General features: G+C 34.5%; 1 protein-coding gene and 1 long non-coding RNA gene across 2 annotated transcripts in view; one reads left to right on the forward strand and one right to left on the reverse strand.

The window, feature by feature from the left end:
- The window catches only part of LOC145728828 (homeobox protein EMX1-like), a 30,616-nt gene extending 25,239 nt beyond the window's left edge, over positions 1–5,377 (forward strand). The window contains exon 3 of the mRNA XM_081979368.1: positions 2,026–5,377. Coding sequence (XP_081835494.1) covers positions 2,026–2,241 — 216 coding nt within the window. The 3' untranslated portion in view covers positions 2,242–5,377. The remainder of the gene's footprint in view (positions 1–2,025) is intronic.
- A 4,065-nt stretch (positions 5,378–9,442) lies between these two features.
- LOC145728592 (uncharacterized) lies at positions 9,443–10,142 on the reverse strand. Its single transcript, XR_014178131.1, has 2 exons — positions 10,005–10,142; positions 9,443–9,948 (listed from the first exon to the last, which is right to left on the reverse strand). It is a non-coding gene; the product is annotated as an uncharacterized LOC145728592 (long non-coding RNA).
- Between the last annotated feature and the right edge of the window lie 840 nt (positions 10,143–10,982).

Consider the following 10,982-nt stretch of genomic DNA (forward strand, 5'->3'; position numbering starts at 1 on the left):
CTCTTACATACATAAGTGAGTTAAATTTTGAGGCCGCCTGCATTTTGAGAGCAACAAAGGTTTACTCTGAAGAAACAGGACAGCTTTTAGAAGTTCTATTGGCATATTTACATTTTAAAAGAAAGGTCTTGGTAATAATATAAAACCCATTTACCAGTTTTGCTTACCTAGATTCAAGGATTTCCAAATTTTCTTTGATTGAGCAGTTTTTACATTAGTTTGTTCCTACTTTCCAAGACAAAGGGTTCTAACCAAACTTGCTTTGGCTGGACTTTATTGGATATAAAAAGCCATATCTATACATATCTGTATCAGGAATGAAGAGTTCTTTGATTTTTCACTCACAACTTCTAATCAACTACACGAAAAAATAAAAAAAAACATATTTTCTACTGCATCTCCATAGGTTTGTGTACAAAAAAAAAATTCGATAACGCCGCCATTAAAATGACATTCTAGGCTTTCTTGTTAAGAAGGCGGTGGACAAGCACCTTCTAGTATAGTAGGCGGTGTCTGAACCGATTATAGACGCGCTTGTCAAATAAAGTGTTGCATTCATAACTACATATTTATTTGTTTATTTTAATAATTAGCAATATTTAAAGCTAGTCGGCTGTTGTTTTTCATAAATTTTCGAAATATTATAACACTTAAACTGTCTAGTACTATTTAAAAATGAATACAAATTCAAAATTATGAATGCAATCATCAAGATGGCCGAGTTCCGTTGCTGCTTGTCAAGAACGACGTATAAAAGTCAGATTATAGGGATTTTACAATTTTGTTTTTGGTTTCTGTGTTTTGTTATGTTAAGCCGATATTGTTTCAAGGGAAACTACCGTAATCTGACTTAAATAATTATACAAGGTGGACCTAAAAAAACTATTTTAAATGCAAAAAGTGACTTTCAATTTGAACTAACCGAATATTTGTAGAATTTGACGTTTTTGTTGGAATTTTTGACAAGCACCTTTTAGGCTTTTTAGTAAAGTAGGCGGTGCTCAACCCCAACATGACAGCGCAGTCATGGCACATCTGATTAATAATTGTAATCGCCAATTTCAACTGTTATCTTTTTCTAATCAATGTACTTAGAGAAAGAAATTGAATTAACTATGTGATCGGACATGATCCAGCTCGAGAAAATGTTTCTACTTTCATGATGCTTGAGTTAGGTCAACGCTGTCAAATAATCAAAAACATCTAGAAAGACGGTTTAACGTCCAAATTTAAAAAAAACGTATGATTCTCAAACATTGAGATTGATTGAGATTGGTTGAATGGTCACGTGATTGTTGACGAACTAAAAAAAATCAGTCAGTTATACTAAGATTGTATTTAATGACATCCACGCCACTGAATTGTATATTTTCCTTTTCTCGCAGTAAGGAGAACAGTGAAATTTGATAAAATTGCAAAGTATCACAAAATCGATAACTCATCCCGATAAGCGTTTATTACTATTGCAGTATTGAAAGAATATCGATAGAAACGAACTTCTAGATACCAATATTGAGAGAGATTAGGTTGCAAACAATTATTATATGACAGCTGTCAATCAGCTTTCATTTGGACACTAACATCCAGATTTGAAATAATATGTTGATCCGTTTATTTCCAGTTTGTTCTTACTATAGTACTCTATTGTAGTTTGATGAGTTTCTACTCCTTATGTCAATATAAAATCATTGTATAAGAAGTTGCCTAGATTACAGGCCTACAAATCAAAATGACGTCACTTGTACAGATCACGAAACTCTCTATATAACGCTTTCGAGTAATTATTAATAAATTAATTAGCACCTTGTACGTATCGATATCCTGTCTGATTGATGGGTGGTCTTTACATAACTGGGTGTACGTGCATATTATGTGCGCTATACAACACTCAATCAAATGCGAGTACTCAATTAAATGGTTTTCTGCGATGGATTATTTCCATTGGCGCTACGACACGTCCGTTTTATTAATTGAGCGGTACTTTGATTGGCCGTTCGAGTATTTACGTTTTCCTTTTGGTTGCAGGTCAAAGTGTGGTTCCAGAACCGGAGGACCAAACACAAACGGATGCAACAAGAGGAAGAGGCGAAAACTGGCCAGGGTGGTAACAAATCAAGTGCAGATTCGCAGACCAACTCACAATTGAACAAATGGAAACAAGAGGCGCCCGATGAATATGGCGAGTACATAGACATGGACATGGAAGACGAGTGCGTTAGTGACGTGGAGAGTGAATCGTAGAGTGACACGTTCAGATCCTCCCCTCAAATGATCAGGCCCCTCATACTTAAGATGGATGCCAAACAACTGGCAGTTAATCAGCCCCAAATCAAGGAACTCGCTCCCCTAAGCGTCAGTAAATCTGGCAACGTTGCCGGTTAAACTTTATATCGCCCCCAGGACCACTCCATTTGCCGAGCGTTTATAGCCAGATTTATCGATCCAGGGAATTATTTCTCTGGGAACTTTTCAGCCACTCGAGAGGGGGTTTATAAAATAATGGCGTCCGGTGGTTCTTGGCCACGTTAGTGCTAAAAAAACGGTCAGTTTTCTGTGGTGCCAAGTCTATTTCGCGTGTGCCAATTTTTTACTATCTCTGCGTGTAGACCACGAAGGTAATGTAAATTATTGTTAGTGGATATTTATTTTTCCTATTATTTTTTAATTTATTTGTATACAGGGTAATTCAAATTCGACCCTCACCATTGGGATCTCAGAAACCATAAGAGATACGACAAAGTTTAAATTGGGGCAAAGTTGCGCAATTTAAAGCTCAACCAAATGCTGTTTTAAAATTTTTGATTTTCCGAGTACTTCCGAAGATATCCGAAAAAAACTGAAAATTTGATTTTTTGTTTTTATTTATTTCTAACCTTATTTGAAGAGATATCCCAAAACTAAAAGCATCTTTTCATTGCCACTTTTTCCTAGCTATTTCATGATGGATTCAAATTTGCCACACGACGTTTCGTTTTCTGTCAGTCATCATCAACTTTCTTTTTTCTTATGGGCGCCATATTGGATTTTTAGCCCACCAAATAGTACGTTTTATTCTGATTTTAGTGATGTATAATAACTTATGATTTGCTTCATAAATAACAAAATAATTCAATAAAAACTATTTTTCCTTTAGTTATTGGCTTTGAGTTAATGAGCCGTTTTAAAAAATGTCATTATTTGACAGTACTTGTCAAACATGATAATTCGGACGATCATTAGAGCGTCAATCATAGTTAAAAATGTATGTAGAAAAGAAACCCCCGCAGAAAATGTTATTATTATACAAGCATTGCTGAACTATTTAGGTTAATCAGAAAAAAAGATTTGTTAGCATTATTTCTAACTTAAAAGGCTTATTTACGTTTCCAAGAGAAAGATCATCATTTTAGGAACTTCATTTTTTGCCAAATTTCAATTTTTTATAATGAAGTGCAAGTTTATAGTTATTTATACAGTAAGTGACAAACCATTTTTTATTCATTCATATTTATTCGAGTGAATAAACCGGTTTAAGTCACGTGTCTCATACAGTACTTTATTAAATTTCGACTTCTTATATTAAAAAAAAAAACTAAAATTGCAGTTCTATTAAATTTGCACCGCGCCCCGTGTAGATGTAACATTGATGTTTGTTTACATCTGTAAATAGGCGAATGTCATTCAGAGTGATTTAATAGTTATTTATACAGCAAGTGACTTAAACTATTTTTTATTCACGAAAAGAACAACTAGGTCCACAAGCGTAGCGAGTGCCCTAAGCTTTTCGAGTGAATAAACCGGTTTAAGTCACGTGTACACCTTTGTGACTAAGTATGTTCAGGCCAATTGCGTGTGATAAGTACTACCAAGTAATCTTCATAAAACGTCTCATTAACTCAAAGCTAACTAAGGTAAAATCTCTAAAAGCTTTAATGATCGTCCGAATTATCGTGTTTGACAAGTACTGTCAAATAATGACATTTTATAAAACGGCCCATTAACTCAAAGCCAATAACTACAGTAAAAATAGTTTTTATTGAATTATTTTGTTATTTATGAAGCAAATCATAAATTATTATACATCACTAAAATCAGAATAAAACGTACTATTTGGTGGGCTAAAAATCCAATATGGCGCCCATAAGAAAAAAGAAAGTTGATGATGGCTGCCAAAAAACGAAACGTCGTGTGGCAAATTTGAATCCATAATCGAATAGCTGAGAAAAAGTGGCAATGAAAAGGTGCTTTTAGTTTTGGAATATCTCTTCAAATAAGATTAGAAATAAATAAAAACAAAAAATCAAATTTTCAGTTTTTTTCGGATATCTTCGGAAGTACTCGGAAAATCGAAATTTTTAAAACTGCATTTGGTTGAGCTTTACATTGCGCAACTTTGCCCCAATTTAAACTTTCTCGTATCTCTTATAGTTTCCGAGATCCCAATGGTGAGGGTCGAATTTGAATTACCCTGTATATTATAGAGTATTGATTATAAAAGTGTGAGTAAATGACGTGATTATACATAATATACAGGTGTCAAAAGTTATCCACACGAAATCCACAAGACAACTTTAAAAAGTGACACTAATGACAGTATGGGTTTGACGTGTTTCTTCACTTTTTACCGTTGATTTCGTAATGGATTTTCCATACACACCCGTATAACTGTACTAGAGGATATAAGGGTAAAATTCGTGTAAACCTGGTTGTCCTTATACAGGGTGTTTCATAATGTATGCACAAAACGTTACGATATGGTAGCTCATCAAAAAAAAATCTAAAATACACGATTTAAGAGGATAAGGCAATATTCTTTTTTTACATATTTTTGGACGAGCTAAAATCCTTATGAGACACCCTGTATAACCTAGTTATTATTTACGGAATTTTGCAAAACAAGATCAAACTAACTAACATCTTGTTTACTAAAATTCCTTTACAACAACTTTCTAATAAATCGTAAAGTTGATATTGTATTCAGTGGAGAAGTTTTAAAAAGTGTAACTGAATTAAAAAAAAAGAGAAAGCAACTTTTTTATTATTTATTTCTGTGATGTTTGTACATAAGTTTTTATTTTATTAATTAGTTTATTTGTACACTCTGTATGTATGAGAACATATCCATTTTGTATAATATGTATAGATGTAATTGTGAAAAATCTCTTCGATTTAGTTATAAAGTTGGAAACGTGCTGTTATAGAAAAAAACCAGTCGGCTTAACCCAGTAATATCGCAATTTTTGTGTTCCCAACCACAAAACAGTCAATTGTTGAACCAGTTTTATGGTGTTCTTATTTTAGATATTTTAGTAACGATAAGCGGACTACCTATTATAAATAAAAAAATGTAGTACTTAACGTTTGTAAAGAGTACAAAATTACAAAGAGATTTTTAGTATATTGGTGTTTTATTTGTACTGCTTTAGAAGCTTCAAAAAGGTTGTGTTTCTTGTAATCCTAACCTAACTGTTTAAGTAGTTATATCAAAAATTCCAAATAGTATTAGGACACTTCAGGAAAACAATTCATTTTATGTTCAGATAGGACAATCTGTCATTTCGTCCCTGACTAAAAGAATGACAACTGGCAACAGCGTTTTGAATCTACAAAAAAATGAACTGACACCTGTCATACGTCAAAGAAATAACTATTTAAGATCAAGCGCGTTGGTGAGAATTTTTATTAAAGGGTTTGGAACATTCTTTAGACGATTTAGACATTTTGGAACACTTTCTAGACATTTTAGATCTCTGGAAACACTTTTTTGACATTTTTACATTTTTACTAGACATTTTAAAACATTTTAGACATTTTGGAACACTTTCTAAGAGCTCCCCCCTTTTGACATTCTGTCAAAGTTGTCTCCCATTATAGTAAGTCAATGGCCGCATTCGTTTTCAAACTGCGTGGAGTGAGCAGAGCATTTTCGACGTCACAATGACGTAATTTGACAGTAGGTCGAATTATGGTTTAGCCAAATTTCGTCATCGTGACGTCGAAAACGCTCTGCTCGCTCGATGGAGTTTGAAAACGAATGATATGTGTAGTGTTTGTGTCAATCACAGCATTTTAGGTAAAAAAAACGAGTTTTTTTGACTTTTGACAGTCCAAGTCAGCCAAAAGGTGTAGAGAATACCCTATAAAGGCGTTTTCGATTGTCATGTTCACGTTAAGTGTGGTTTTGTGAAAAATGTCACTGTCAAAGCAATATTTGATAAACGAGCCTAAATACCTTGATGGGACATATAAGAAGCCCATGATTTCGGGTCAAAATGCGCTAGAATCTAAAAATCATACGACACAATAAGGCACTTCAATGAAATGTCAAAAACAGCTGATTGAAACTTTTGGAAGGGCAAACACGGACATTAAAACACACTTTCTTATGAATTTGGCAGGCATTTTATGGAATATCAACTGAAAGTCTTCAGAAAATCGCTAAATTTAAGCTAAAACTCTACCAGTATTCATAAGAAAGTGTTTTAATGGCCGTCAAAAGTTTCAATCAGCTGTTTTTGACATTTCATTGGAGTGCCTAATGATTACAAAGCCACACGGAGGTCATGTGACCTTTAAAAGAAAATTATGAAGGGCTGTCATGACTAGAAACGTGTTGAGCTGTAATTGGTCTGTATTGGTTGTCATCCGCACTGACAGTTGACGTTAATGCATTGCATTTTGGGTTGTATAACGGAAGTTAAACTTTTCAAGTTTTTATTACTGTTAATAATAATTGATACATGAAAAATCTAAATTATTATACGAAAACGTGATCCAGTGCACCATTTTGCTCTTGTTCGATTGAGCCTCATGTGAATAAAGCATTATTTGATGCATTTCAGTTGGACAAACAATTTTGTATCTTATACTCACTTAGAAGTAAATTTACTTAAAAACAGACTCAAATCCAAGAATAAAAGTGATGGAGGAATGGAAGGAAATACAATCGTATCCAATTTGCACTTTGAATCCCGAAGGACCGAACAATATCGATCAGATTACGAAGCGACACCTTTAAAGGTATGGGCGGGGCATAAATTAAGGCGATCGGGGCACCTTTTTATTCGTAACCTAATCTCGAGCTTGTTAAATCGCCTGTCCCCTGTTAAGTTATCCTGATGCATTGTCGTACCGAACCGTGTGAATTAAACGTCTTACGTGTTTGCTCTGTTTTTAGTAACCGAAAAACAAACCAACCTTCGAAAGGGTACGTAGAAAAAACAAGAAATTATCGAAATGTTAAAAAACGATTACGGGCTGTTAAATCAGCCACGGGAGAATTAGTGGGGTAATTTATAAAGCAGGTAGAGATAAGTCGGACTCGGCCCATTCTAGAGGTGTGTCTTGCCCGAGTAATTTGTTGGCGGTTCTGAAACGTTTGCTTAACCCAAGATTAAAACTAACTGATAATTACATAATAACTACGTTCGGAGAGCCAGCAACTGTTAGGGCAACATTAATAACCGGCCGTTTAGTAATTTATTTGTTTAATTACTGATCCGTAACGATGTGGCGCGCCAGTATCGGCAAAAATAAATTAGGGGCGCGTTTTGACAGGCGACGATGTCAATTAACAATAATTCAATGCTGCCAGCCAAAAGCGATTGCCAAACCGAGATTCGGGTCTCGTTTGCGCACGTTCTGACCTTATACAGAATGTATAATTAATAACCTGGATAACCCAACCTAATCTGGACGAGTAAAAATCTATTTATCCACCTCTAAAAGGGGGGCGTGTCATTTGGAAGACCACGCCCTAATACCACTTAAGAAAACTGATTGGTTCAACCGACACGCCCTTTCTTTTTTTTTTTAAACTGTCAAAAACTGGAAACTTCTTAAAATGTCACTTTGTCAGGCAAATGTTTACTGCTAGTTGAGAGTCAAGCACTGAATTTACTAGGATAATGTTAATAATTTTTTAAATGAAACTGCACTTAGTAAGATTCATACTACCCTTATTGTGACCAATCCCTGACTGGTTTCCCACTCAGAAACAGTAAATGTCAAGTTTCATTGGTTGAATGCTCACGTGACTATGACTTGTGGCCAATGGATATATCTATTTCTCTGATACTAGTTAAATCAGTTAAATCAGAATTTTACAAGAAATACTTTCTTTTCCAAATTGAACGAGAAATTTAAAAAAGTGTCATTTTTCGAAAAATGTCCAGTGACGTACACAATAAGGAAGGAAAATGAAAACCGTCCCCCTGTATCTACGCCAACTAGACAATTTTGACAAAAAAATGACATAATGCATGTCAACTTATTTAAAACTGGACCATTTCATTCATTTAACGGAAAAAACGCTTTAGATAAAAGTTGTAGAGCACATTTTCGGCTATCAACTGGTATTTTTTTCAATACCGTAGATTTGACCATTAAGACTAAAAACGAATCTAAAATTCGGAAATTTTAAATCTCGCGCCAAGCGGTCGTCAAGGAAAGTTTATATCCGGCCGTGCTACCAACCTTTCAAAATTATAACAAATCGCTGTCAGTCATTCTGTTATCAAAACATTCAAAACAAGTTTATTTAGTAATAATTTTGAGTTACTACCCACATAATGCAAAGAAAATACAAATAAATCGTGTAAATCAAAAATCTGGTAAGTTGCGTTTATAACCTCATTCAATGTCTCTACTAAACTTATTTACTTTGTAGCAAAATTCTTTCAGAAAACACTGGTTTTGTTTGCAAATATTTAATGAAGACAACCGAATCATCTATCTCAAGCCTCTTCATAACACTACCAAACGATTTAAAGTGATAAAAACAATGGACTAGGAAGACCTGCAGATGTATGAAGATAAGTCGCTTTACTATACAGGGACCACAAAAGAGGGCAAATACTTCCCTCAAAAGTGATGCAATTTAGTGACTGCTAGTTTTATTGAATCCTTCTGTTTTGTAGGGTTGTCAACACACCATAGTGTTTAAGTGGTTTTATATTGTATGATGTTAATAAAAAGGCATATTTTATAACTGATTATCAATGTTTTTTCCCTAGTTCTACAGAGTAAAGTAAGTACTGATATTTAATTAGCTCCATTAGTTAACTTGAACATCATTCACCTACAAGGATACTTGTAAAATGTCTACAAACCAAAAATAGTTTATTTGCAAGTAATGTGTAACTTAAGTTCACATTGGATTAGTAAAGGTCCTGTGAAATGGTGTATTGAATTAGAAGCAAATTGTTTCTCTTTAAGAGACTTTCAATCACTACATTTCACCTACCTTTGCTAATTTGGAACTCCACTATTATCCAAACACACATTAGGTTAGTAAGACAAAGTTGTTTTTAGCTTAGCTTGTATGGTGAAAGGTTCACCCACTCACATCTGTGGAACAATCACTGTTTATGTGGTAAGACCAGTTTTCTTTGCCACCTAAGCTTTTCACTTGAAGAAAATGTATACTGTACCTTGAACTGTGAATAAATAATTAATACAAACGTTCAGTGTACAAAGTTTTATTTGGAACAATTGAGTGTGTGGAAAAAAGAACACAATTATAATGTTAATAAACCTAGAATAGAACAGCTCATGTAGATAGCTCAATTGAAAAGTTGGTTTTTCGACAATACCTACCCATATACAAAAGCTTTTGCCACCTGACTGATAATTTGACTGTGTAAGTCCATATTCTGTTCCTAGAAGGGGTTTCTCAGAGGTTTTGTAGCCAGTTTAAGATTATTCACATTTTAGTTGCAACACTGATGAAAACCCTCGCTGATGATAGTCCATGAAGTTAAGCACATTGAAGCTAAATCACACCACTTTTGAAGGAAGTATTTGGCCCCTTTGTTGTTGTCCCTGTACAGTAGGAAACTTATCTTCATTGTCCACTGTTTTCATCACTTTAAATCGTTTGGTAGTGTTATGAAGAGGCTTGAGATAGGTGCTTCGGTCGCCCTCATTAAATATTTGCAAGCAAAACCAGTGTTTTCTTAAAGAATTTTGCTACAAAGTAAATAAGTTGAGTAGAGACATTGAATGAGGTTATAAACGCAACTTACCAGATTTTTAGGCTGTGGCTACTGATAAAGTATTTTTATCACGATTTATTTGTATTTTCTTTGCATTATGTGGGTAGTAACTCAAAGTTATTATTAAATAAACTTGTTTTGAATGTTTTGATTACAGAATGACTGACAGCGATTTGTTAAGATTTTGAAAGGTTAAGTTGAACGACCGCTTGGCGCGATATTTAAAATTTCCGAATTTTAGATACGTTGTTCGTCTTACTGGTCAAATCTACGGTATTAAAAAAATTACAAGTTGATAGCCGAAAATGCGCTCTATAGCTTTTATCTAAAGTGTTCTCCCATGTTAATCTCCTATGTCCAGGGTGCTCTTGGACAGCGAGCAGAGCGTTTTTCACGTCACGATGACGTAATTTGGCAAAACTATAGATTGACCAATTGTCAAACTACGTCATTGTGACGTCAAAAGCGCTCTGCTCGCTCCATGGAGCCTGAAAACGAATGCGGCCTATGAGTCGAACACGTGACTTATAAATATCCGTCATGTTGGCTATGGGACACACATTACATACATCACTGTCAAATTCTGAAATAATCTGACCAATGGGCACTAATGTATTTTTCATTGATATTTCGCGATTTAACTATTTTTGTTTTTTGCTACCGATAGAGATCGCCCCCTTGTAATGCTCCGTGTCAGTGTAAGAAAGCGTTATTGTCTATCAATTAGTTTGTACGAGAGCATTCGGCAACATGGCATCAGTTTGTTTTTAAGGTTAACAAAGGACAGCAACATATTCATTGACAATTGACATTGACAGTGCCTCAGTTGTTTACCGAATTACCGATTTGACAAACAAGAGTGAGGTTAAGCTGTTCAAAAGCAATTTAAAAACAAGAGCGGAAAAATTAAATTAGAGTCGTTATTACTTTACTTAAATTGTGCAGACTAGTGATTCTGGACTGGGACTGTTAGTGAATTACCTTTGACCGTTCCAGTGGGTCGGGACT

The sequence above is a fragment of the Ips typographus genome, linkage group LG4 (assembly GCF_016097725.1).
Source record: "Ips typographus isolate SLU linkage group LG4, UJ_Ityp_2.0, whole genome shotgun sequence".
NCBI lineage: Eukaryota > Metazoa > Arthropoda > Insecta > Coleoptera > Curculionidae > Ips > Ips typographus.